This window comes from Coregonus lavaretus, assembly GCF_964263955.1.
Source record: "Coregonus lavaretus genome assembly, chromosome: 11".
Taxonomy (NCBI): Eukaryota; Metazoa; Chordata; class Actinopteri; order Salmoniformes; family Salmonidae; genus Coregonus; species Coregonus lavaretus.
In genome coordinates this window covers 156,700-182,285 of record NC_139998.1, presented here as the reverse complement: position 1 = coordinate 182,285, position 25,586 = coordinate 156,700, and the positions used below count along the sequence as shown (strand labels likewise).

The following is a 25,586-nucleotide window of genomic DNA, read 5'->3' as shown; positions in this document are numbered from 1 at the left end:
TATGTCGGCTTTCACTTATGGCACTTCCAAGGCCTTTCTATTGTGGTTATGTCAATCATATTATATACTTAGGCTATTGTAACTCGTTCAACCAGTTAGCAAGTCAGAAATGTCCGTTTCCTAGTACCGACTAGCACTTGAATGCTGTATTATGCCAACTTCACATTCTCGTGGAAAATGGGAAGTTGTAACTCCCACATGATTGTGTTCAAGTGGTTTTGAAGTCGGAACAATTCTTAAACCAATAAGATTGGCAACAACATTTTCACTATTTCTCACTTGTAATTCCTACTTGGAGGGTCATTCAAGTGAAACTTCCCAGTCGGAACTAGGTATTTCCGATAACTCTGATAGCACCCTGAACACGACATTAATATGTGTGATCGACAACAGTAGGGTCTGGGTCCCGGCGTGTCCAGTCCCCATACCCATTCCATAGGAGTGAGTGTCAGTAGTCTACTATATGTCCGTGCTATGTGAAGTAAGTATGGTGATTATTATTAAGGTTCTGGTCGTCTGAGATACCAACAAGTAAGGCTATACAACATACAATATCAATAAATATATATTTTCTCCTATTAGTGTATTTGAGTTTGTTCTGTCGTTTCTGGATGATTTAATTGAAATTGCAACCAACTTTCTATGGCTTGTTTTAGATATAGTGATATTTGAGAGATTATTTCATTTCAAATAACTGAAAGTGAGAGGTTGTAATTTGAATAAAGGGGGGAAATGCCATTACTGAACATGTGGTGATTAGAACAAAAGATTTTACTCTAGACTTTGATGAATATTATCGCGCGGCAGTGTCCTAATGCCTGCGCGCAGTGGACTATTGTCATCGTTCGCCATAGCAGGCTGACATTAGATTAGAACATAAGATTTCACTCTTGACTTCAGCGACTATTATTGCGCATAAAGGGCCGGCAGTGTACTTTTGCGCGCACATTGTGCTTTTGCCTGCGCGCAGTGTGCAGTTGCATCCGCGCAGTGTACTATTGGCCTCGTTTGCCATAGCAGGCTAGCATTAAATTATAACACAAGATTTCACTCTTGACTTCAGCGACTATTATTGCGCATAAAGGGCCGGCAGTGTACTTTTGCGCGTACATTGTGCTTTTGCCTGCGCGCAGTGTGCAGTTGCATCCGCACAGTGTACTATTGGCCTCGTTTGCCATAGCAGGCTAGCATTAAATTATAACACAAGATTTCACTCTTGACTATGGCGACTATTATTGCGTGTAAAGACCAGCAGTGATCTATTGTTTTGGGCGCGCAGTGTATTATTGCGGGCGCACGCAAAGTGTATTGTTTTTTGGCGTACAGTGTGTTTTATGGGCGCGCAGTGTATTGTTTTGGGTGCGCAGTGTACTGTTTTGGGTGCGCGGTCAAAAAAAAAGAGAAGCAAAGCATCCCTTCCGATAGCCGACAGAGGAGGCCTCCGTAACGGGCCAATCGGGGTGGTGGGGAGATGGTGTCCAATCAGCAGATGCCACTGCCGGCTTTATACATTTCACATGGGCATTTCGAGGCTATATTCCGACTGTCTAAGAAGGAAGCTAGCGCCATGGCCAGAACCAAGCAAACCGCTCGCAAATCCACCCGGTGCAAAGCCTACAGGATGCAGCTCGCCGCCAAGGCTGCGCGCAAAGTCAACATGTAAGGAAAATCGTTGTGTACGAACCTGGGATATTTACGTTAAGGATTATGTTTACCAATCGATGACAGTATTGACTCAATACGGGGTTTGCTTTCCGCTATCCGTCGCCGTTTAAATGTCTGACATATAACCGTGCTCGAGAAAACCACAGGTAGCATAATGTATTTCATCAGATTTCGTGCGTTTCTGTGTGAAAAGACTTGAATTTATGTGCTACTTAATTCGTGCGAAAAGACAGCAATTTAACACACAACAACCATAAACGGATAGCCTATTTTTCTTTATTTTCTTTATTATGGCTAATTAAACGTTATGAATATACAGAAATGTTGTCTTTATTTAATAATGTTTCAAACATTGTAGTTGTATGCCTATGTACTGTTTGAGATTTTCTGAACATCATTTGTGAGAAAATACACACATTTACGTGCAACTTAATTCGTGGGAAAAATTGTTTTATTAATGCTAACGCTGTTTTCTATGCTTGATTTCGATTAATACTTTGGGATACTGGTGCACTTTTGGTCAGAAAGGCCCCTTTTCCGTGTAGGCAACAGTACACGATTTTCTTCATAATGCATTTCATATTTCGTAGAGTCTAAATTACACAATTTTCTTCATTATTCATTTAATACATGTTAAAGAGGTTAATGTAAAAATAATGAAATATGTCGGCTTTCACTTATGGCACTTCCAAGGCCTTTCTATTGTGGTTATGTCAATCATATTATATACTTAGGCTATTGTAACGCGTTCAACCAGTTAGCAAGTCAGAAATGTCCGTTTCTTGGTACCGACTAGCACTTGAATTCTGTATTATGCCAACTTCACATTCTCGTGGAAAATGGGAAGTTGTAACTCCCACATGATTGTGTTCAAGTGGTTTTGAAGTCGGAACAATTCTTAAACCAATAAGATTACCAACAACATTTTCACTATTTCTCACTTGTAATTCCTACTTGGAGGGTCATTCAAGTGAAACTTCCCAGTCGGAACTAGGTATTTCCGATAACTCTGATAGCACCCTGAACACGACATTAATATGTGTGATCGACAACAGTAGGGTCTGGGTCCCGGCGTGTCCAGTCCCCATACCCATTCCATAGGAGTGAGTGTCACTAGTCTACTATATGTCCGTGCTATGTGAAGTAAGTATGGTGATTATTATTAAGGTTCTGGTCGTCTGAGATACCAACAAGTAAGGCTATACAACATACAATATCAATAAATATATATTTTCTCCTATTAGTGTATTTGAGTTTGTTCTGTCGTTTCTGGATGATTTAATTGAAATTGCAACCAACTTTCTATGGCTTGTTTTAGATATAGTGATATTTGAGAGATTATTTCATTTCAAATAACTGAAAGTGAGAGGTTGTAATTTGAATAAAGGGGGGAAATGCCATTACTGAACATGTGGTGATTAGAACAAAAGATTTTACTCTTGACTTTGATGAATATTATCGCGCGGCAGTGTCCTAATGCCTGCGCGCAGTGGACTATTGTCATCGTTCGCCATAGCAGGCTGACATTAGATTAGAACATAAGATTTCACTCTTGACTTCAGCGACTATTACTGCGCATAAAGGGCCGGCAGTGTACTTTTGCGCGCACATTGTGCTTTTGCCTGCGCGCAGTGTGCAGTTGCATCCGCGCAGTGTACTATTGGCCTCGTTTGCCATAGCAGGCTAGCATTAAATTATAACACAAGATTTCACTCTTGACTTCAGCGACTATTATTGCGCATAAAGGGCCGGCAGTGTACTTTTGCGCGCACATTGTGCTTTTGCCTGCGCGCAGTGTGCATTTGCATCCGTGCAGTGTACTATTGGCCTCGTTTGCCATAGCAGGCTAGCATTAAATTATAACACAAGATTTCACTCTTGACTATGGCGACTATTATTGCCTGTAAAGGCCAGCAGTGATCTATTGTTTTGGGCTCGCAGTGTATTATTGCGGGCGCACGCAAAGTGTATTGTTTTTTGGCGTACAGTGTGTTTTATGGGCGCGCAGTGTATTGTTTTGGGTGCGCAGTGTACTGTTTTGGGTGCGCGGTCAAAAAAAAAGAGAAGCAAAGCATCCCTTCACGGGCCAATCGGGGTGGTTGGGAGATGGTGTCCAATCAGCAGATGCCACTGCCGGCTTTATACATTTCACATGGGCATTTCGAGGCTATACTCCGACTGTCTAAGAATGAAGCTAGCGCCATGGCCAGAACCAAGCAAACCGCTCGCAAATCCACCCGTGGCAAAGCCTACAGGATGCAGCTCGCCGCCAAGGCTGCGCGCAGGAGAGCCTCCCCGTTACAGGCCTGGCACCGTGTCTCAGAGAGATCCGTCGTTACCAAAGCTCCACTGAGCTGCTCATCCGCAATGTGCCCTTCCAGCGCCTGGGGAGAAAAATCGCCCTGTTCTTCAAGACCAACCTGCGCTTCCAGAGCTCCGCCGTGATGGCCCTGCAGGAGGCCAGCGAGGCTTACCTGGTCGGTCTGTTTGAGGACACCAAACTGTGTGCCATCCACGCAAAGAGGGTGCATATCGTGCCCTAGGACATCGAGCTGGCCCGCCTTATTTGCAGAGAGCGCGCGTAAATTATGAAGTGATCTCCAAAATCCCACCTCAATATTTCCATCAAAAAGGCATAATTGATCTATTTATACGTGGTCCTCTGTAGCTCAATTGGTAGAGCATGGCGCTTGTAACGCCAGGGTAGTGGGTTCCATCCCCGGGACCACCCATACGTAAACATGTATGCGCACATGACTGTAAATCGCTTTGGATAAAAGCGTCTGCTAAATGGCATATTATTATTATATACGCGCACGTCTACATTTCCAACCACTTCGCCGGGAAAGAGCGACGCTACCGGCTACGGAAGAGACACCAACGGCCGGGTGAGTCCATTCAAAGCTACGTGGCTAATCTGAGAGATTTGGCTAGCTCTTGTAACTACGGGACACTTCAGGACGAGATCATCAGGGATCAGTTGATAGAGGGGACGTTATGTGAAAAGACATGGGAGAAACTGCTTTTGGAATCGGATAATTTACAACTAGATGGAGCTATTAAAATAGCACTCCACGTTGAAGCGGCGTTGGAATGCTCTTCAATGCTAACAGACAGCTCTGCAGCATACACTCGGCCCCCAGCCATTCTCACACAGCAGCTTCAGCCCGAGCAGGCGCACTACAACGATCACGCGCTGCGCACGCCCTCCCACGTCGATAGCTGCATGGACACAGACACCGGCATGCCCGTGCAGCAGGCACACAGACAAACCAACAGAAGTAGCTGTGGCAACTGTGGGGCTAGCTCTCACAATTCAAGGGCTTCAAACTGCCCAGCCCGTGGGAATATATGCAAGAACTGTTCAAAATACAATCACTTTGCGAAAGTGAGTGTGTCGTTCGGCCCCTGCTACTAGCTCTAAGTTGTCGATCATCCAAGTGTCAGACTGGGTCCGAGCCCGACGGCCTCAGCAGTACAACAAAATGCCCTCATTCTGGTCGGACCCCTTGCAGGTCAGTCGACAACTGGGGCCCGCCATATTTCATGATGAGCAATGGATCACGCTGGCACGCCAGCCGCCTCAGAAAAGTCCCTGCCCCTCGAGGAACACAAAGGCACACAAAACAGACATGCAGGCCAGAGACGCCACCGGATGGACCTCCTCCACCACTACCACCCGAGCCCCAGCCTCTGTGGGCTCCCCAAGGGCCAGATCCACAAGCGGTGGCGGATGAAGAAAGGCCTATGCGGGCACGAACTCGCCCTGCTTATCTGGGGGACTACTTAACCTCTTTTCATTCTTAGGCTCCGTTAGGTGTCTTAGTCAACCTCCAGGTTAATGGACTGAACTGGCTAGTTTGGAGAGTCCATCCGTTTAAGGGTTAATGTTTATTTCTTACAGGTATCACTCTAGGTTCTTGCCCTATGGACGTTTTATATATGGTACCAGTCCCTGGTTTTGGAAAGGGGGGGAAATGTTATGTATGGTACGACGTGCTGTACGTCGTACTGTACGTTGTTATGGTTTACGATAGTGTGCTGCTTTACGGATGAATGGGTTGTCAGAATGTGTGGCACATTCATTAAACGACAGAGTGATGTACAATGTGAAACTGTGCAGATGTCCGTTCTTCTACAGCTAGGCTAGATATAACAAATATGACTCAAGTAAAAGTAGTCATCCAAATAATTACTTGAGTAAGAGTAAAAAAGTACTTGGTGAAAAAACTACTCAAGTACTGAGTAACTGTCGAGTTACTTGAGTTTATTTTTTAACACAAGGCAACAATCAGACAGACAAAAATACAAAATAATCATCTTTAGGCAAATTATAGTTCATCCAACAATAAAATAAATTAAAATGAATTACAAAATAGCTTAAATTAAAATAATTCCGGTAAATTCAAGTACTTATCAAATAAAATAATAATAATAAAAAAATAAGCACAAGTAACACACATTTCCAAACCTTTATACTTTTTTTTACCAGGCAGAACTAGAATGAGGCAGCCCATAAACTCTCATAAACTGTGTATGTGTGTGTCTCCACAGTGACAGAACAACAGAAGGAAACACAAACATTTCATACCAGGTATGCTGAACAGAAAACTGCACACCAGAAGGAAGCGGTCAACATAAAATAATCAATAGGTGTTGATTAGGCCTACTCAGTACCTTTGTATTGCATGGCAAGCAACAGCCCTTTTTCTGTGTGCCTAGAAATTAATACTCTGATCTGTGATTAGGCCACACTGCACATCTCACTGAGCAGAGGAAAAGAGCAGCAATACACATCAACTGAAAAAGCACCAGTCCATGATAGATGGCCAAATAAAACAATATTGCAGGCCTAGTATCCCAGAACACAAATTAAGCTGAATGCATGTTCTCTAAAAGGCATCAGAGGAGAGTGATGTAGTTGTAGATGGGGCATTATGTTTACTTCCAGCTCCAATATCTAACAAGAAAAGTCAGCAAAAAAAAAGTCACACTTGTCCCCACCCCTCCAAGATAAGCAGCATAAAGCATGTATGATGTGTCTTTACAATGGAGTTATACATTAATAGCTCTGTGCTCTCTAGCACAACCATTACACAGTTAAGGGGATTACACGCTTTGCTCAAAAGCAGCTGAGAGAGGAGCAGCTTCCCCCATCTAGACTCCCACAGGCAGACAACAGATTTGGCAATATTCTAACCTTTAGGCTGACACTGGCCCTTTGACTGGTTGACTTCAGTCAACACTCCAGGAACTCTTTGGCACAGTAACATGAAAACCCTTTTATATTGAAGGCCCCACTGGGAGTTTGTGTGTGTGTGTCAAAACATGCAGAAACAAACTATTTCACCAAAGAATCGCTCAGTGATGTCACTATTAAGCTTCAACAGTAGCTGGCTCTCAAGGTTCTTGCTGTGAAGCTGTGATCGTTTAGCAGTGAACAGGAGTCCTGCATGACTGAAAAGTCTCTCACAGGCTGCAGATGCAGGAAGACCTGTGTTGACTTTGAGTGAAAGCTTCTTGATGCGAGGAAAGGTGTGGAGTAGATCCATACCTGCAGGGGACAGACATGAAAGGTACCTCTCCAGCTCTCCTACTTGTGATTTTCCCAACTCCATGGATGCAAAAAAGTCGTCTTCATCAGAGAGGCCGCTGTTTGCGCTGGTGACATCATCCAAGTCGGTGTTGAGGTGATTTCTGATGTAGTCAAGGCCTGTGGGTTTTAGGGCAAGATAAATCGTTTTTCAAACGAATTAAGTCTGCACATTATTCTTACCCTTCTACTGTATAGGCTGTCAAGCTGCTGATGTTTGACATTAAAAGCTACCTGAGCTTCTAACTATATTGCCACCCTGTGGTTTGTCACTGACACACTATAATCCTAAATTACAGTAATATTATACAGAGTTATATAGGTCAATGTCTACTGGTTCACATTTGAATTGATAAACAATTATATTTACCAGCATTTAAGATGTTCTCCTCTGTGGTCCAGGATGTTCTGAATCTTGGTAGGAGTATTGCTGCTGCAATCAGCTCAGGCTCTTTCATGACGTCTCCAAAACGTTTCTGGATCCCTTGCTGCAGGGCGTGAACAAGAGGTGTACACATTTTGCAAATTGACTCCAACCTCTTCAGCTTGTCCCGCAACTGGTAAGGTGTTGGCAGCAGGAGGCCCATATGCACAGATGATTCCCCTTGGAGGATATTAAGGACCATGGCAACAGGCTTCATCACAGCAGCATACTCGACCAAAAACCCAATTTCAGCTGGATTGAACCTATAAAAGATGTAACGATAAAACAATTACTTATAGCTATTTCTGGTACAATGTGTTTATTATGCATTGTACATGTTAAATGCACAAATAAATAAAAAATAAAATAAATTATTTAAATTATTTAATTCAAGTCATCCACAATTGTCACACCACCATGCAAAGAAAACTTAGTTACTTGAGACAAGTGGAATCACCCATTAATCAGCAAGGCTTATTTATTTTTATTATTCTTTTAAAACAAAATATACATTTTGTCAACTTACATCTTTATCTTTAATGCTGTGCAGACATTGCGAATTGCTTGTTCTCCTTGCTCTCGGTGAATGCGCACAATTCTTTCTACAGCGAGGAACAGGGAGCTCCAGCGTGTCTGATTGGGTCGGAGAAACAGCAGCTTGCATTCACGTTCCACTGTTTCATGAGCCATGGTTGACCTGCTGGTTTTATTCCAAAGAGCATGACACTTTGCAAAAGCAGACCGAGACAGCCTCTTGTAGGTTTCGTTTGCAGCTCCTCCTGCAGCAGTGGCATCAACTGTGGATATAAGATTGAGGAGATGGCATGCACACTTTTGGTGCCTTGGAAGTTGGTACTCAAGGCCTGTGTTGTCATCCAGAATAGCAGACACATCTTGACACTCCACCTCTGACTCACTCTGATCTTCTGTTGCATCATCAAGGGTGGAGTCACTCTCCTCTTGTACATTGATGGCTTCCTCCTTTTTCTCCTCACCATATAATCGAAAGGCCTTCAGGAAGTTTGAGCCACTGTCTGTTGTCGCCATGGTCACTTTTTCCCTGATGTGGTACTCAGAATGTATTTCCTCTAATGCAGCAGCACGGACATCAAACGTGTGCGAGCCTTTGACAGGTCTACAAGCCAATGCAGCGGAGTGCCTCTCCAGTGAGGTGTTGTCTATCCAGTGACAGGTGACACCTAAGTAGCTACGTTGTCTGGCAGACCAGCAGTCTGTTGTGGTAGCAACATAGTTCACAGCACTCAGCTTTTTGATGATTATGCTCTTCTTGTGTTTTGCAGCTTCTTGTATTCTTGTGCATAACGTTTTCCTTGTCATTACTGTTTGAGGTTGCAAGGTTTCTATCAAAGTCTTGAAGGATGGCGTCTCAACCACAGAAAATGGTTGGTTGGCCTCACATACAAAACTTAGCACCAGCTTGTCAAGCGTTGCTTGTGTTACCCGTCCTGGGGCAGCGAAGGCTGTGATTTTTGCATTTTTCACAAGAGTATCACTGGAAGAGGAGGACTTACGCTTTCTGTGGTTCTCTAGTAAGTCTGTGTACTTTGCCAGTTTGTTGGGGAGAACCCTCTGTGGATGAAAAAAAATCTGTAATTTTCATCATACACGTCAACTATGACAGACAAATTGAGAAATTTGCTTCCAGAAAATCACATTGTAGGATTTTTTATGAATTTATTTGCAAATTATGGTGGAAAATAAGTATTTGGTCACCTACAAACAAGCAAGATTTCTGGCTCTCACAGACCTGTAACTTCTTCTTTAAGAGGCTCCCCTGTCCTCCACTCGTTACCTGTATTAATGGCACCTGTTTGAACTTGTTATCAGTATAAAAGACACCTGTCCACAACCTCAAAACAGTCACACTCCAAACTCCACTATGGCCAAGACCAAAGAGCTGTCAAAGGAACCAGAAACAAAATTGTAGACCTGCACCAGGCTGGGAAGACTGAATCTGCAATAGGTAAGCAGCTTGGTTTGAAGAAATCAACTGTGGGAGCAATTATTATGAAATGGAAGACATACAAGACCACTGATAATCTCCCTCGATCTGGGGCTCCACGCAAGATCTCACCCCGTGGGGTCAAACTGATCACAAGAACGGTGAGCAAAAATCCCAGAACCACACGGGGGGACCTAGTGAATGACCTGCAGAGAGCTGGGACCAAAGTAACAAAGCCTACCATCAGTAACACACTACGCCGCCGGGGACTCAAATCCTGCAGTGCCAGACGTGTCCCCCTGCTTAAGCCAGTACATGTCCAGGCCCGTCTGAAGTTTGCTAGAGTGCATTTGGATGATCCAGAAGAGGATTGGGAGAATGTCATATGGTCAGATGAAACCAAAATATAACTTTTTGGTAAAAACTCAACTTGTCGTGTTTGGAGGACAAAGAATGCTGAGTTGCATCCAAAGAACACCATACCTACTGTGAAGCACGGGGGTGGAAACATCATGCTTTGGGGCTGTTTTTCTGCAAAGGGACCAGGACGACTGATCCGTGTAAAGGAAATAATGAATGGGGCCATGTATCGTGAGATTTTGAGTGCGTCTCCTGAGTGGCGCAGTGGTCTAAGGCACTGCATCGCAGTGCTAATCTGTGCCACTAGAGATCCTGGTTCGAATCCAGGCTCTGTCGCAGCCGGCCGCGACCGGGAGACTCATGGGCGGCGCACAATTGGCCCAGCGTCGTCCAGGGTAGGGGAGGGAATGGCCGGCAGGGATGTAGCTCAGTTGATAGAGCATGGCGTTTGCAACGCCAGGGTTGTGGGTTCGATTCCCACGGGGGGCCAGTATAAAAAAAAAATATGTATTCACTAACTGTAAGTCGCTCTGGATAAGAGCGTCTGCTAAATGACTAAAATGTAAATGTAAATGTAAAACCTCCTTCCATCAGCAAGGGCATTGAAGATGAAACGTGGCTGGGTCATTCAGCATGACAATGATCCCAAACACACCGCCCGGGCAACGAAGGAGTGGCTTCGTAAGAATCATTTCAAGGTCCTGGAGTGGCCTAGCCAGTCTCCAGATCTCAACCCCATAGAAAATCTTTGGAGGGAGTTGAAAGTCCGTGTTGCCCAGCGACAGCCCCAAAATATCACTGCTCTGGAGGAGATCTGCATGGAGGAATGGGCCAAAATACCAGCAACAGTGTGTGAAAACCTTGTGAAGACTTACAGAAAATGTTTGACCTGTGTCATTGCCAACAAAGGGTATATAACAAAGTATTGAGAAACTTTTGTTATTGACCAAATACTTATTTCCACCATAATTTGCAAATAAATTTATTAAAAATCATACAATGTGATTTTCTGGAGAAAAAAAATCTCATTTTGTCTGTCATAGTTGACGTGTATCTATGATGAAAATTACAGGCCTCTCTCATCTTTTTAAGTGGGAGAACTTGCACAATTGGTGGCTGACTAAATACTTTTTTTCCCCACTGTATATTACTTTGGTCATTTTTCCTTTAACCCATTAATGTTGTAGGTGCGCCTTTTTTCAACAGTTCCCAATAGAAATCTGTACCGCACCTGCTGCTATTTCAACCTCTAAATGGCCGCCTATGAAAAGCCAAGTGACATTTACTCCTGATGTACCGACTGACCTGTTGCAACCTCTACAACCACTGTGCTTATTATTTGACCCTGCTGGTCTTCTATGAACGTTTGAACATCTTGGAGAGAAATGTGCCCTTAATGGCCACGTACTGTTGTAATCTCCACCCGGCACAGGCAGAAGGGCACTGGGCACCCCTCAGAGCCTGGTTGTTCTCTAGGTTTGTGCCTTTCTAGGCAGTTTTTCCTAGCCACCGCGTTTCTACATCTGCATCGCTTGCCGTTTGGGGTTTTAGGCTGGGTTTCTGCATAGCACTTTGTGACATCTGTTGATGTAAAAAGGGCTTTATAGATCCACTTCATTGATTGATTGATTGATGGTAGAATTGTCAAAATACCAGTGGTAAAAGGTGTGTACCTTGATGAAACCTCAAAATGGTACGTACAACGGATTCAAAAATGGACATTACATTTTACAATGACATCCTTCATTAAAAACACCTATTTGGTATCTCTTGTATACAAAAACACAATGGAAAATACAGTGGCAGTGACCCTTTAAAACACACATTGCAGAATAAACGTGTCTTCCTTACCCTCTAACCTCTTTAGCCTAGATGACCGCCACGGGCCCATCGGGGACGGGGTCCCAGACCGCAATGTGCTCGAGCCCCGCCTCTCGGTGACCATCCCCCGGTAGGCAGAGGTTGGTCCCAGCACAGATTCTGTGCCCCAGGCGGCTTCACCAACAACAAGCGGGCCTGTGGTAGAGGACACCGTTCCTGACCTGCTACCAGAAAAAATGAAGGGATAGAAGAGTTCCAAAAGGCACCTCAGCGTTTAACTACGAAGGTGTTACAAACTAACCGTGACATTCAGTCTATGACAATTGTCCTCTGGCCTGTCATTCTGCTTAAGACAGTCATTTGTTCTTGAGGCCTGTCATCTTGACATTGAGCTTTGAGCAGTCCAGCTCCACAAACACTTTCTTGAATGCCTTGAACGTGTACTCCGGCTTTTGGGGGTGGCTGAGATTCAGAGCATACAGTGAGGGGAAAAAGTATTTGATCCCCTGCTGACTTTGTACGTTTGCCCACTGACAAAGACATGATCAGTCTATAATTGTAATGGTAGGTTTATTTGAACAGTGAGAGACAGAATAACAACAAAACAATCCAGAAAAACGCATGTCAAAAATGTTATAAATTCATTTGCATTTTAATGAGGGAAATAAGTATCTTGTCCCTGACATCCTTGGAGAGGTCTTTGGTCTTGGCCACGGCGGAGAGTATGGAATCTGATTGATTGATTGCTTCTGTGGACCGGTGTCTTTTATACAGGTAACACGCTGAGATTAGGAGCATTCCCTTTATGAGTGTGCTCCTAATCTCAGCTCGTTACCTGTATAAAAGACACCTGGGAGCCAGACATCTTTCTGATTGAGAGGGGGTCAAATACTTATTTCCCTCATTAAAATGCTAATCAATTTATAACATTTTGGACATGCGTTTTTTTCTGGAAGTTTTTGCTGTTATTCTGTCTTTCACTGTTCAAATAAACCTACCATTCAAATTATAGACTGATCATTTCTTTGTCAGTGGGCAAACGTACAGAATCAGCAGGGGATCAAATACTGTTTTCCCCTCACTGTATGTCATGCCAAGAAGAATGGCAGAAGCCTTTGCAAAACTCAGACCGGTGATCACTTAAGGATGACGCCTACCTCCTCTGGACCATCACTCGCCACGGCACCCTCCTCGTTGATCGTATAGATTTGCTTTACATGTTGCGCAAGGTCTTGCAGGAAATGACCCCCCTCAGCTTCCTGTAGAATAAATAACACACAAATACAGACATTCTGTCAATGTGGGGAACACATTTTATTCCACCTGGATTACGACATGCCCTTATTTGTTATCAGATTGCAGTGAACATTCTCTCCCTCTCTCACACACTCACACACGTGATCGAATATCCATGGATGAAAATGCTTTATTGCCCCCACACGGTAGTCTTTAATGAGGCCACCTCCAGTAAAGCTGAACAATAATTCCTCACTGAACTCACATCATGACCCTGATATAGAATAAAATCACTGATCTCATTGGATTCAATCTGTGCATGTGAAATCTATGAAATCACAGACCCAAGTATCCTATATTAGCAAAAGGTGTACAATAGCACAGTGGGGCCCGTGGCTTAAATTGCAGCACCGAACATCAGCCAGCTAAATACAAAACAGTGCATTTTTCCTGAGGATACTTTACCATCCAGCATGACCCGCAATCTGTCTGAAAGTACTCCTCCCTTGGAATGGAATAAGGACTTAGGGGCTTAGGGGTGTCCTGCATAAACCTTTGCGGTGAGCCTGTGGAATTGTTCATTGATCTGAAAGACAAATACTGAAATATCATCAAGCAAGGCTCATAACAAAGAGGTTTGTCATAGTGAAGACATCATTTGGCATTTTCTTTTTTTGCCTGCCGACTCACCTGAGAGGCTTCTAAACAGAGCAGGCTATCTGTCTCAACACGGTTGATACGCTACTAGCTAGTTCGCGCTAATACAGACAAACCTAAATTAGCTAACGTTAGCTTAGCTTAGAAAGTAACCTAGCTAGCTACCTACTAGCTAAAGGTAGTATGACACAAATAAGGGGACGCGGAAACGAAGCGTGGGACGCCGTATTCTCGGCATATTCAACAGCGTTTAAATAATGCATTACCTTCAACAATGTTATCTTGTGATCAAGCCATCAATGTTAGGTGATTTTTGGTGATGTCAAAATGTTAGCAATTAGCAAGTTTGAAATTTCAGTGAAAATACTATTTTCAGCTTTTTGATGAGCGGTTTTGAGAAAAAAAACCTCACGTATTATCGCCATTCGGGCCCCAGTTGTTGGCCACCTTACTATTCAGTTCCATTACAAGATATATCCGTTCAATTTTGTTCAAGAGACACACGGCCCGCGTACCGGAAGTGTTTGACTAGTTGGCTAGGCTTCCGGTAAAAAATAATGAATTTCCTGTCCAGTTTTCATTGCGTGGCCCGGTGCGCCCTCTTGAGGACGATTAAAAAATGGTCCATCAGCTACAATGTCTCATCATTTGTCTTATAGATTCATCTTATGTTTTGAGAAAGTAGATAACAGTTTAAATCTAAAATATGAGTATTAATAATTTACATCAAATAAACCTTTATTTTCAGTGATGTGCATTGACATAAACAATGAAAACACTTGGAGTTTGTTGCAGAGATGCACTTGGAAAGTAAAGGAAGAACTACACAAGAGTGGTTCCATATATATATATAGCATTTTAGACTTATTTTTTTGTACAAATAAATAATTTCTTTTGAACACAAACAATTAAATCTCGACCTCCATCCTTATATTGTCACAAAAATCACAATAATATTCCAGCTCCACCGCTACCTCTTGATCCCACTGCACACGCCTGCAGTGGAACCAGTGCTGGCAGAAGTCACAGCACAACCATGGCACCTCGGATCTACACTCCTGAGAGGAGCTTGCAGGCGGATCACGCTCCCCGCAGCGAGCACAGCAGGTGGTCTTCTTTTATACCAAATAATAGATGGATTAATATGGTTTTACAAAATGTAGAAGTTCTTCAGCAACAATAGTAATTGATACAACTGAGAGAGAGAGAGAGAGAGAAAAACAGATGAAGTACCTGAGAGCGGTGCCATGGGTGGCGTGACCGACGTGACCGGTGGAGCTTTTCTCTTCCTTTTCTGTGCTGCAGTTTGAGAAAAAGTACTGTTAGACAGAGCATGTTTCATGAAAACCCTTTTCCACTTTTTTACACCAACACCTCTGGAGGAAGCCGCAGAGGTTTTGGAGGAGGTGGAGATGACTTGAGGGCTGGTGCTATGCACTGTAGATATGTAAAGAGATATTCTGTTGTTTACATTGCTGTTGTATAAAACAGATAACAAACAGTCATTTTTATGTAATTTAACACGCGTTTACCTGTGGAGGTGGCGGTATTCAAATTGCAGGGGGCCAGGGACACCAGATGAGGCCGCTACGGTGGTGTGACCAGGGGAGTCTGAGGAGGCAGTTGGTCCAGAGGAGGCCGTGTTGGTGGTGACAGACAGGGTGGGTGGTGTGCATCGCGGTGGCGGTGGACAAAACCGCCGACGATGGCTTGGAGGAGCCGGTGTTTGTAACGGTGGGTTTGGGGGTTGAGGGGCCGACGACGGTGTGGCCGGGAGAGTAGGCACGTGGCCTTCTGCAGCTGGGGACTCCGGCGGCTCCTACAGGTGTTGCACACCGGGAGGCACTGGCAGTGGTGATACAGCTGTCAGGAGTGGTTCCGGCAGGGGGTCCCGCAGAGGCGATGGCGCCAATGGTCTCATCCACGGCAGGCCTCTCCTGTGCCCTCTGTGTTCCGAGGGCTGCCCGACGCTCTTTCCCCTCTCCTTCTCACCCCTCTCCTGCCACCGGCGCGTGTATTCCTCCCCGGTGAGGCACGTGGCGACCACAGCGACTCTTCTGTATCGGTCCATCCGATACTTCAGGACAGTAAGGATGTGCGCCAGGTCCTTTGCTATCAGCCCACCCTCTATTAGGGGGTGCTCTTCTAGAGCTAGGCCTGGGACTGGGACTGGAGATGGGGCTGAGGGTCCTCCTGTGGTCGCTGGGGAGGAGGCGCTGACGGATGGCACAGTGCTGCTGGTTCCAGGAGAGACGGTGGTGGGACACAGTAGGGACAGAGACAACATTAAACGGGACCCTTCAATGGCTCAAAAGGGTCAAAAAGGGAAGAGGCCACACTTATTAAACCCTTCCACCACATAGCGCATGTCCTTGCATCGCTGGTACGAGTAGCGGAATACTCTGGCAAATTCTGATTTGTTTACCATGTAGGAGTGGTCAAAATGGCTAAGGTCTCCAGCTACCTTGGAGAACTCAGCCTTTAAAGGGCCAAAGTATGCCACGTCCAGCGGCTGCAGGACACGGGTGCAGTGTGGTGGAAGACAAAGAAGTAGAACCCCTTCCCTTAGTGCCGCCGCTAGCACCTCCGGGTCCATGTGGCTATTGTGCCCATCGAAGAGGAGAAGGAGAGGGCGCTCCTTCACTGCATGCTTAATGAAGTGCAGAAACCACTTCCTGAACAGGTCCCCGTCAATGTAGCCACCGCTAGCCAAGGCTTGGGGGGGGGGCATCCAAGTGTGTAGTGGCCACCGGGGAAACACTTGGGGTAGATGATAAAGGGGGAGGGGGGGGGGGATTGGGGGGGGACATCCTCCCCAGCTGCGTTGACGCAGGCCAGCAATGTGATGTGCTCCTTGGTCCCAGGAGCCTGCTGGTACACGTGTTTTGCGGGCCGGGGAGCAAGCACTTTGTGCCTGCTCTGGTCGCTACGAAACCCAGACTCATCGCAGTTATAGATTTGTCTGGGTTTCTCCCTCAACCCACTCTCCTTCAAGTGCTTCTCATAAGAAGCGAAGAAGGTGTCCATCGTCAGACGCGTGCCACACTCAGCACTCCCCCTGTCCTGGGTGTCCGGCCTCCTCACGCGCAGGTTCTCGTGGCTCCTCCTGAACATTTCCCACCACCGCTTCCCCAGTGGTGGGATTGTTTCCCCTGGGTGCCGAAACCTACAATAGAATAGAATACATATAAGTGTCCATCCAGGATGAAAATGTTTGTTTTGGCATCACCATACACATCCACATTTACATCACACACATTGAGAACAGTCAGTCCACCAGTCTACATACATAAATACAGTGAACACCAAATACCTGCATATTTTGTCGGCGTATTTCATCAGCCTCTGTCTGGTGAAGGGGATCCCACGGCCGGCGCAGTAGATACAGTACTGCACCAGAGAATTTTCATCCTCTGGTGCAAGCAACGTGGGCGGTCCACTGCGACAACCACGGGTCACCAGGCCGCTCAGCCTGTCCGCCAGGGTCTGCCGAGGTACACCACGCACCTTGGTAGATAAGAAAACCAAACTGTTACTAGCAGATAAACATCACATACACACGGTACTCTCCTAATAACAAAATAAGCCTAACCTTGGCAGCCTGGGGGATAGCCATCCCTGCCCAGCAGTCCTCCATGGCACGGAACACGTCCACTGCTTCCTCTCGACTTTCTCCACGCTGTGGTGTTAATACATGTACCTAAATAACTTGGCATACTATACACATTTTGGAAAGATATCTGAATATGTATACACATTTACATTTCACAGCCAAGGCATTGAAAGGTGATGAACGTTTACACAATAACTAAAAGTGTACCCAAGTTTTTTGTGTGATGTTATCTGTAATGACAATTAGTGTCCCAATGAGTTTAATATTGATGGATACATTGTACAATTTGACTAAATACTACCTCGATGTAGCTGTTGTAAGACGAAACATACCCAACAGTGATAGGTGTCAAACAGTTCACGGGTCAAAGTTCCAAATACATTTTTGCAGATTGTGCAAAACGCCTCCGTCTGATACGATAAAGCTTGACCACATTCCGCTGTTTTCGTGATATGTATTATCTAACGCTTTAAATGTTTTCCCTTTTTGCTGTCTTAGCACTTCTAGCAACATTTAGCAACTAAGCTAGTAACATTAGAAAATCCGTTAGCTATTTTTCAGAGGTAAACAGATGGATATTACATGATGTGTGGTCTGTCGCGCAGTCGAATTTTAGAATACGCAGCGTGTTCCACTAAATGTGTACATATAACTTATTTGAAAACGCTCAAAACCTGCCTTCACTTTCTCAAATTGCACTGAAAATGGGTGGTCAGCTAGCTAGAAGGGTGTCGTTAGAAGCAAAACGTACCGTTGAATTTAAACGTTGACCTCGCAGCGATTTAGTCATCCTACTGCTAGAGAGTGTCAGAGGTTTGGGGAAAATTAGCTACAAGTTAGCTAGCTAGTCTAGGCTAGGCTACGTTAGCTAGTAACACATGACCAAACGAGAGCTCGCTAACCATCGGTCACATACGACCCAACAAATGTGCAGACAAAACATGTCATCCAAAAAACTGTCATGCAGAGGCCCAAACTTTACAGTGGAGCACGGAGGCCATCTTGTGGTTAAATGTGGGTACTGCACCTCATGGTGATTCCCTTTCACCATTTGCTCTTTAGGCCAGCGTTTCCCAAACGCGGTCCTGGGGTCCCCAAGGGGTGCGCGTTTTGCGTTTTGCCCTAGCACTCCACAACTGATTCTAATACTCCAGCTTGATGATGATGAGTTTATTATTTGAATCAGCTGTGTAGTGCTAGGGCAAAAACTCCCAAAACGTGGCCCGAGTTTGGGAAACCCCGCTTTAGGCTAATACTAGCCTATTAGGATGACTTGGTTCGATCGCTTTAATGGCAACTGCTGAACTCTGGTTTTCACTAATTACTTGTCCCAGGTCACCATTATGAATCCAATAGCAAAACAAATGTTTCAAAATTGCTCAATAGTGAAAAAAGGCCAGGAAACGATGGGTTCTCAGCAATATTTCACCAACAACCAATCACTATTCACGCATAGACATTAGGATCATCAACAAATATTCCTAAGTCATACTACAAAAGGGTTGTAACGAAATGGATTTGTCTGTTCAATGCAAGTTCAACGTCAAAGAAAAAGTGCATCACCACAACAAACGTGTCTTTAGATACACTGTAAAAAATGACTTTGTGGAATGTACTCAAGCTATTACAGTCAACAAAAGCACACGTCATATTGTTGAGTAGATCTTTTTGCTTGTTTTTATGAGTAGATAAGCTTGAGTAAGTTGAGTTGATGTGGTCCAATACATTGAGTAAAGATGATAGAGACGTAAAAATGATTATATTACGTTGATTCGACTCAAATAGACATTGTGTTATTTTACCTGAATGATTCATCCTATTATGTATTTAGACCAACTTACTTTGGATTCACTCAATCACATCCCTTAAGAGAAAAGGTATCCGGACACCGGGAATCCATTTATTTAAACATCAATGGTTTGCAAAACATCTGTTATTATGAGTTGACAAATTACTGAATTGCTATCAACACTGCAGGTAAATCCTGATTGCTGCAGGTAGGCAACACCGTAGAAATAGGAACTACAACACTAACAACAAGTGACATTTACTCCTGATGTACTGACTGACCTGTTGCAACCTCTACAACCACTGTGCTTATTATTTGACCCTGCTGGTCATCTATGAACGTTTGAACATCTTGGAGAAAAATGTGCCCTTAATGGCCACGTACTGTTGTAATCTCCACCCGGCACAGGCAGAAGGGCACTGGCCACCCCTCAGAGCCTGGTTGTTATCTAGGTTTGTGCCTTTCTAAGGAGTTTTTCCTAGCCACCGCGTTTCTACATCTGCATCGCTTGCCGTTTGGGGTTTTAGGCCGGGTTTCTGTATAGCACTTTGTGACATCTGTTGATGTAAAAAGGGCTTTATAGATCCACTTAATTGATTGATGGTAGAATTGTCAAAATACCAGTGGTAAAAGGTGTGTGACCTTGATGAAACCTCAAAATGATACAACGGATTCCAAAAAGGAAATTTCAAACCGTAACTGTACGGGAACAAAATGGACATTACATTTCACAATGACATCCTTCATTAAAAACACCTCTTTTGTATCTTTCGTATACAAAAACGCAATGGAAAATACAGTGGCAGTGACCCTTTAAAACACACCTTGCAGAATAAACGTGTCTTCCTTACCCTCTAACTTCTTTAGCGTAGATGACCGCCACGGGCCCATCGGGGACGGGGTCCCAGACCGCAATGTGCTCGAGTCCCGCCTCTCGGTGACCATCCCCCGGTAGGCAGAGATTGGTCCCAGCACAGATTCTGTGGGCCAGGCGGCTTCACCAACAACAAGCGGGCCTGCGGTAGAGGACACCGTTCCTGACCTGCTACCAGAGAAAATGAAGGGAGCTAAGAGTTCCAAAAGGCACCTCAGCGTTTAACTACGAAGGTGTTACAAAGTAACCGTGACATTCAGTCTATGACAATTGTCCTCTGGCCTGTCATTCTGCTTAAGACAGTCATTTGTTCTTGAGGCCTGTCATCTTGACTGTGTGCTTTGAGCAGTCCAGCTCCACAAACACTTTCTGGAATGTCTTGAACGTGTACTCCGCCTTTTAGGGGTGGCTGAGATTCAGAGCATATGTCACGCCAAGAAGAATTGCAGAAGCCTTTGCAAAACTCCGACCGGTGATCACTTACGGATGACGCCTACCTCCTCTGGACCATCACTCGCCACGGCACCCTCCTCGTTGATCGCATACATTTCCTTTACATGTTGCGCAAGGTCTCGCAGGAAATGACCCCCCTCAGCTTCCTGTAAAATAAATAACACAAAAATACAGACATTCTGTCAATGTGGGGGACACAGTTTATTCCACCTGGATTACGACATGCCCTTATTCGTTATCAGATTGCAGTGAACATTCTCTCCCTCTCACACACACACACACACACACACACACACACACACACACACACACACACACACGTGATGGAATATTCATGGCTGAAAATGCTTTATTGGCCCCACATGGTAGTCTTTAATGAGGCCACCTCCAGTAAAGCTGAACAATATTTCCTCACTGAACTCACATCATGACCCTGATATAGAATAAAATCATTGATCTCATAGGATTCAATCTGTGCATGTGAAATCTATGAAATCACCGATCCAAGTATCCTATATTAGCAAAAGGTTGATCACTTCCTGTCTTTTGGCGTGCAAATGTCTAGCTAGCTAGCTAGTCTAGGCTACGTTAGCTAGTAACACATGGCCAAACGAGAGCTCGCTAACCATCGGTCACATACGACCCAACAAATGCGCAGACAAAACATGTAATCAAAAAACTGTCATTAAAATAATGTGCATTTGTAAAGCATAGATTTGACTTGCAAAAGCGGCTGATTTTTGCGCATCATTTCCTGTATTTATGTTAAATTATTTGGAATACATTCACCACACTAAATCATGTTCACACGCACAAACAAATAATTTACTTCAAGATTTAAAGTTTAAGAGAGTGAGTACTCAATTGGACGACATTTCATTGTTACATACCTAGTCTCGTCTCAGCTCAATTTATTACCAGACTTCTTGAGGTAGTGACGTGTTTGTATTTCGCGGCAATAGTATCTCTTCTTCTGTCACTAACTTCGGGGTGCAGCGCATATGGTTCAGTGGCGCTCATCAGCGCCATCTACCGTCGGGGAGTTTGAAAAAGGAACGAACTAGTCTCTGATCTTGTCAACATCAGCATTTTGCTCTACTTACCGTGAAGTAAAATCATAATAGTCATCATCATAATAGTAGTACATTACAGTATATATTTGAGTAAAATAGTACAATTTAAAGGGAGTATGTCAGGGTCAATTACTGACAAATGAGAACACACTAATCCTCATGGGTCATTTTGGGACAAAACGCACCATTTTGTGAAGGTTTTGTTTTGATTGAAGAGCAAGAAAATTATTAATTGGTTCCACTTCTTTCCCTTCTAAATGCGTTTGCCTAAGGAAAGCCAGTATGCACATATCTAAATGTTATAAAACTTTTTTTTTTTTTGCCACTCAGAACACAGACATTTACCTTAAGGGGAGTTACCCTCATTTTAGACTTCCCAACCATACATTTTCATGACATTGTTCCTAATCTGTAGTAGGCAAAGCAGTTGAAAATCGGTAGGTTAACACCAAACCGTGAAGTGATTATGAATTCAGAGCAGTCGGATTAGGTCATAGTCAAATACATTTGAACAAATGAACAACAATATGACATGGAAAGTGATGTGAGCATTGCATTGTGGAAAGCAATGACTTTACAAGAACATGTATTGCAATGCGAAGCATGTATTTCTAGATTAAACACTGATTCAGTGTGGTGAACAAGTACCTGTATGATTTGGTGTGCTCTACTTGAACATGTGCTTAGAGTTTTGAAACCACTGCCTATATGATGAGCTGTTGTATTTATTTTTTTACCACATACTTATGAAAATTGCACCGGTTGAGAGATGATGGCTCTCTGAGCCTACGGTAAAGAGTACTTCTGATCCAGCAGGTGGTGGTAAGATCCCTCCCTATATTACTTGAATGATGAGTTGACTTATTCCTTATAGCTCGCTCTCTGCCAATAAGGCGGGCCAGCTGGATGTCCTAGGACACGATGGTCACCCTCTTTGCGTGGATGGCACACAGTTTGGTGTCCTCGAACAGACCGACCAGGTAAGTCTCGCTAGCCTCCTGCAGGGCCATGACGGCGGAGCTCTGGAAGCGCAGGTCGGCGATTTTTCTCCACAGGCGCTGGAAGGGCACAATGCGGACGAGCATCTCAGTGGCCGACGGATCTCTCTGAGACACGGTGCCGGGCCTATAACTGGGAGGCGCTCCTGCGCGCAGACTTGGCGTTGAGCTGCTTCCTGTAGGCTTTGTCAAGGGTGGATTTGCAGTCGGAGTATAGCCTCGAAATGCCCATGTGAAATGTATAAAGACGGCAGTGGCATCTGCTGATTGGACACCATCTCCCCACCACCCCGATTGGCCCAATGCGGAGGACTCCTCTGTCGGTTACTGGAAGGGATGCTTTGCTTCTTTTTTTTAGGACCGCGCGCCCAACACAATACACTGGGCGCCCAAAACAATAGTCCACTAAGCGCGTGCGTACAATAGCACACTGCTGGCCCTTTGCGCGCAATAATAGTCGTCAAAGTCAAGAGTGAAATCTTGTGTTATATTTTAATGCTAGCCTGCTATGGCAAACGAGGCCTAGTAGGTGTTATTGTTCATTCATGGCCTCATATGGGAACATGATATAGTGCCATGTATGTAAGTAATAGTCGACATAATTGTGTATACACCCACTCAATTGGTTGGCTCTTAAAATAGCCTTTGGAGGTTGAGTTGTCAAGTTGAAGCCGCAGTAGCGAATTTACTTGGCTTTGACGGTCTTCTTGGGGAGTAGGTAATGGGGGCTTCTTGTTTGCACGGGCAATGTCTCCGGCCAACTCCAGGATCTCAGCAGTCAGGCACTCGAGCACGGCAGCCAGGTAGACTGGTGCGACAGCGCCCAAACGCTCGGCATAGTTGCCTTTGCACATCAGCCTGGGCATCTCTTAATCCATCTTGATTTAAATGTTCATGTAAAATTTGTTCCCAACATTGAAAAATGTCTGTGTTTGTGTGTAATTTTTTTTCCCAGCAAGATGAAGGGGGTGATGTCCTGCAGGACCTAGCACAACATGTAAGGTAAATCGTTGTGTACTAACATGGGATATTTACGTTAAGGATTATGTTTACCAATCGATGACAGTATTGACTCAATACGGGGTTTGCTTTCCGCTATCCGTCGCCGTTTAAATGTCTGACATATAACCGTGCTCGAGAAAACCACAGGTAGCATAATGTTTTTCATCAGATTTCGTGCGTTTCTGTGTGAAAAGACACGAATTTATGTGCTACTTAATTCGTGTGAAAAGACAGCAATTTAACACACAACAACCATAAACGGATAGCCTATTTTTCTTTATTTTCTTTATTATGGCTAATTAAACGTTATGAATATACAGAAATGTTGTCTTTATTTAATAATGTTTCAAACATTGTAGTTGTATGCCTATGTACTGTTTGAGATTTTCTGAACATCATTTGTGAGAAAATACACACATTTACGTGCAACTTAATTCGTGGGAAAAATTGTTTTATTAATGCTAACGCTGTTTTCTATGCTTGATTTCGATTAATACTTTGGGATACTGGTGCACTTTTGGTCAGAAAGCCCCCTTTTCCGTGTAGGCAACAGTACACGATTTTCTTCATAATGCATTTCATATTTCGTAGAGTCTAAATTACACAATTTTCTTCATTATTCATTTAATACATGTTAAAGAGGTTAATGTAAAAATAATGAAATATGTCGGCTTTCACTTATGGCACTTCCAAGGCCTTTCTATTGTGGTTATGTCAATCATATTATATACTTAGGCTATTGTAACGCGTTCAACCAGTTAGCAAGTCAGAAATGTCCGTTTCCTAGTACAGACTACCACTTGAATGCTGTATTATGCCAACTTCACATTCTCGTGGAAAATGGGAAGTTGTAACTCCCACATGATTGTGTTCAATTGGTTTTGAAGTCGGAACAATTCTTAAACCAATAAGATTGGCAACAACATTTTCACTATTTCTCACTTGTAATTCCTACTTGGAGGGTCATTCAAGTGAAACTTCCCAGTCGGAACTAGGTATTTCCGATAACTCTGATAGCACCCTGAACACGACATTAATATGTGTGATCGACAACAGTAGGGTCTGGGTCCCGGCGTGTCCAGTCCCCATACCCATTCCATAGGAGTGAGTGTCAGTAGTCTACTATATGTCCGTGCTATGTGAAGTAAGTATGGTGATTATTATTAACGTTCTGGTCGTCTGAGATACCAACAAGTAAGGCTATACAACATACAATATCAATAAATATATATTTTCTCCTATTAGTGTATTTGAGTTTGTTCTGTCGTTTCTGGATGATTTAATTGAAATTGCAACCAACTTTCTATGGCTTGTTTTAGATATAGTGATATTTGAGAGATTATTTCATTTCAAATAACTGAAAGTGAGAGGTTGTAATTTGAATAAAGGGGGGAAATACCATTACTGAACATGTGGTGATTAGAACAAAAGATTTTACTCTTGACTTTGATGAATATTATCGCGCGGCAGTGTCCTAATGCCTGCGCGCAGTGGACTATTGGCATCGTTCGCCATAGCAGGCTGACATTAGATTAGAACATAAGATTTCACTCTTGACTTCAGCGACTATTATTGCGCATAAAGGGCCGGCAGTGTACTTTTGCGCGCACATTGTGCTTTTGCCTGCGCGCAGTGTGCAGTTGCATCCGCGCAGTGTACTATTGGCCTCGTTTGCCATAGCAGGCTAGCATTAAATTATAACACAAGATTTCACTCTTGACTTCAGCGACTATTATTGCGCATAAAGGGCCGGCAGTGTACTTTTGCGCGCACATTGTGCTTTTGCCTGCGCGCAGTGTGCAGTTGCATCCGCGCAGTGTACTATTGGCCTCCTTTGCCATAGCAGGCTAGCATTAAATTATAACACAAGATTTCACTCTTGACTATGGCGACTATTATTGCGTGTAAAGGCCAGCAGTGATCTATTGTTTTCAATCAATCAATCAATTTTATTTTATATAGCCCTTCGTACATAAGCTAATATCTCGAAGTGCTGTACAGAAACCCAGCCTAAAACCCCAAACAGCTAGTAATGCAGGTGTAGAAGCACGGTGGCTAGGAAAAA

General features: G+C 44.0%; 1 protein-coding gene across 1 annotated transcript; it reads right to left on the bottom strand.

Moving 5' to 3' along the window:
• Nucleotides 1–12,182: 12,182 nt before the first annotated feature.
• On the bottom strand, nucleotides 12,183–21,379 carry LOC311136994 (uncharacterized protein; the record flags this gene model as incomplete). Its single annotated transcript, XM_084171323.1, has 11 exons — nucleotides 21,339–21,379; nucleotides 20,480–20,594; nucleotides 19,973–20,163; nucleotides 17,312–17,398; nucleotides 17,033–17,226; nucleotides 16,528–16,885; nucleotides 15,252–15,538; nucleotides 14,953–15,018; nucleotides 13,528–13,648; nucleotides 12,984–13,085; nucleotides 12,183–12,275 (listed from the first exon to the last, which is right to left on the bottom strand). Exons 4-11 carry the CDS (start codon nucleotides 17,354–17,356, stop codon nucleotides 12,183–12,185), a joined length of 1,266 nt encoding a protein of 421 aa, XP_084027449.1. The 5' UTR covers nucleotides 17,357–17,398; nucleotides 19,973–20,163; nucleotides 20,480–20,594; nucleotides 21,339–21,379.
• Between the last annotated feature and the right edge of the window lie 4,207 nt (nucleotides 21,380–25,586).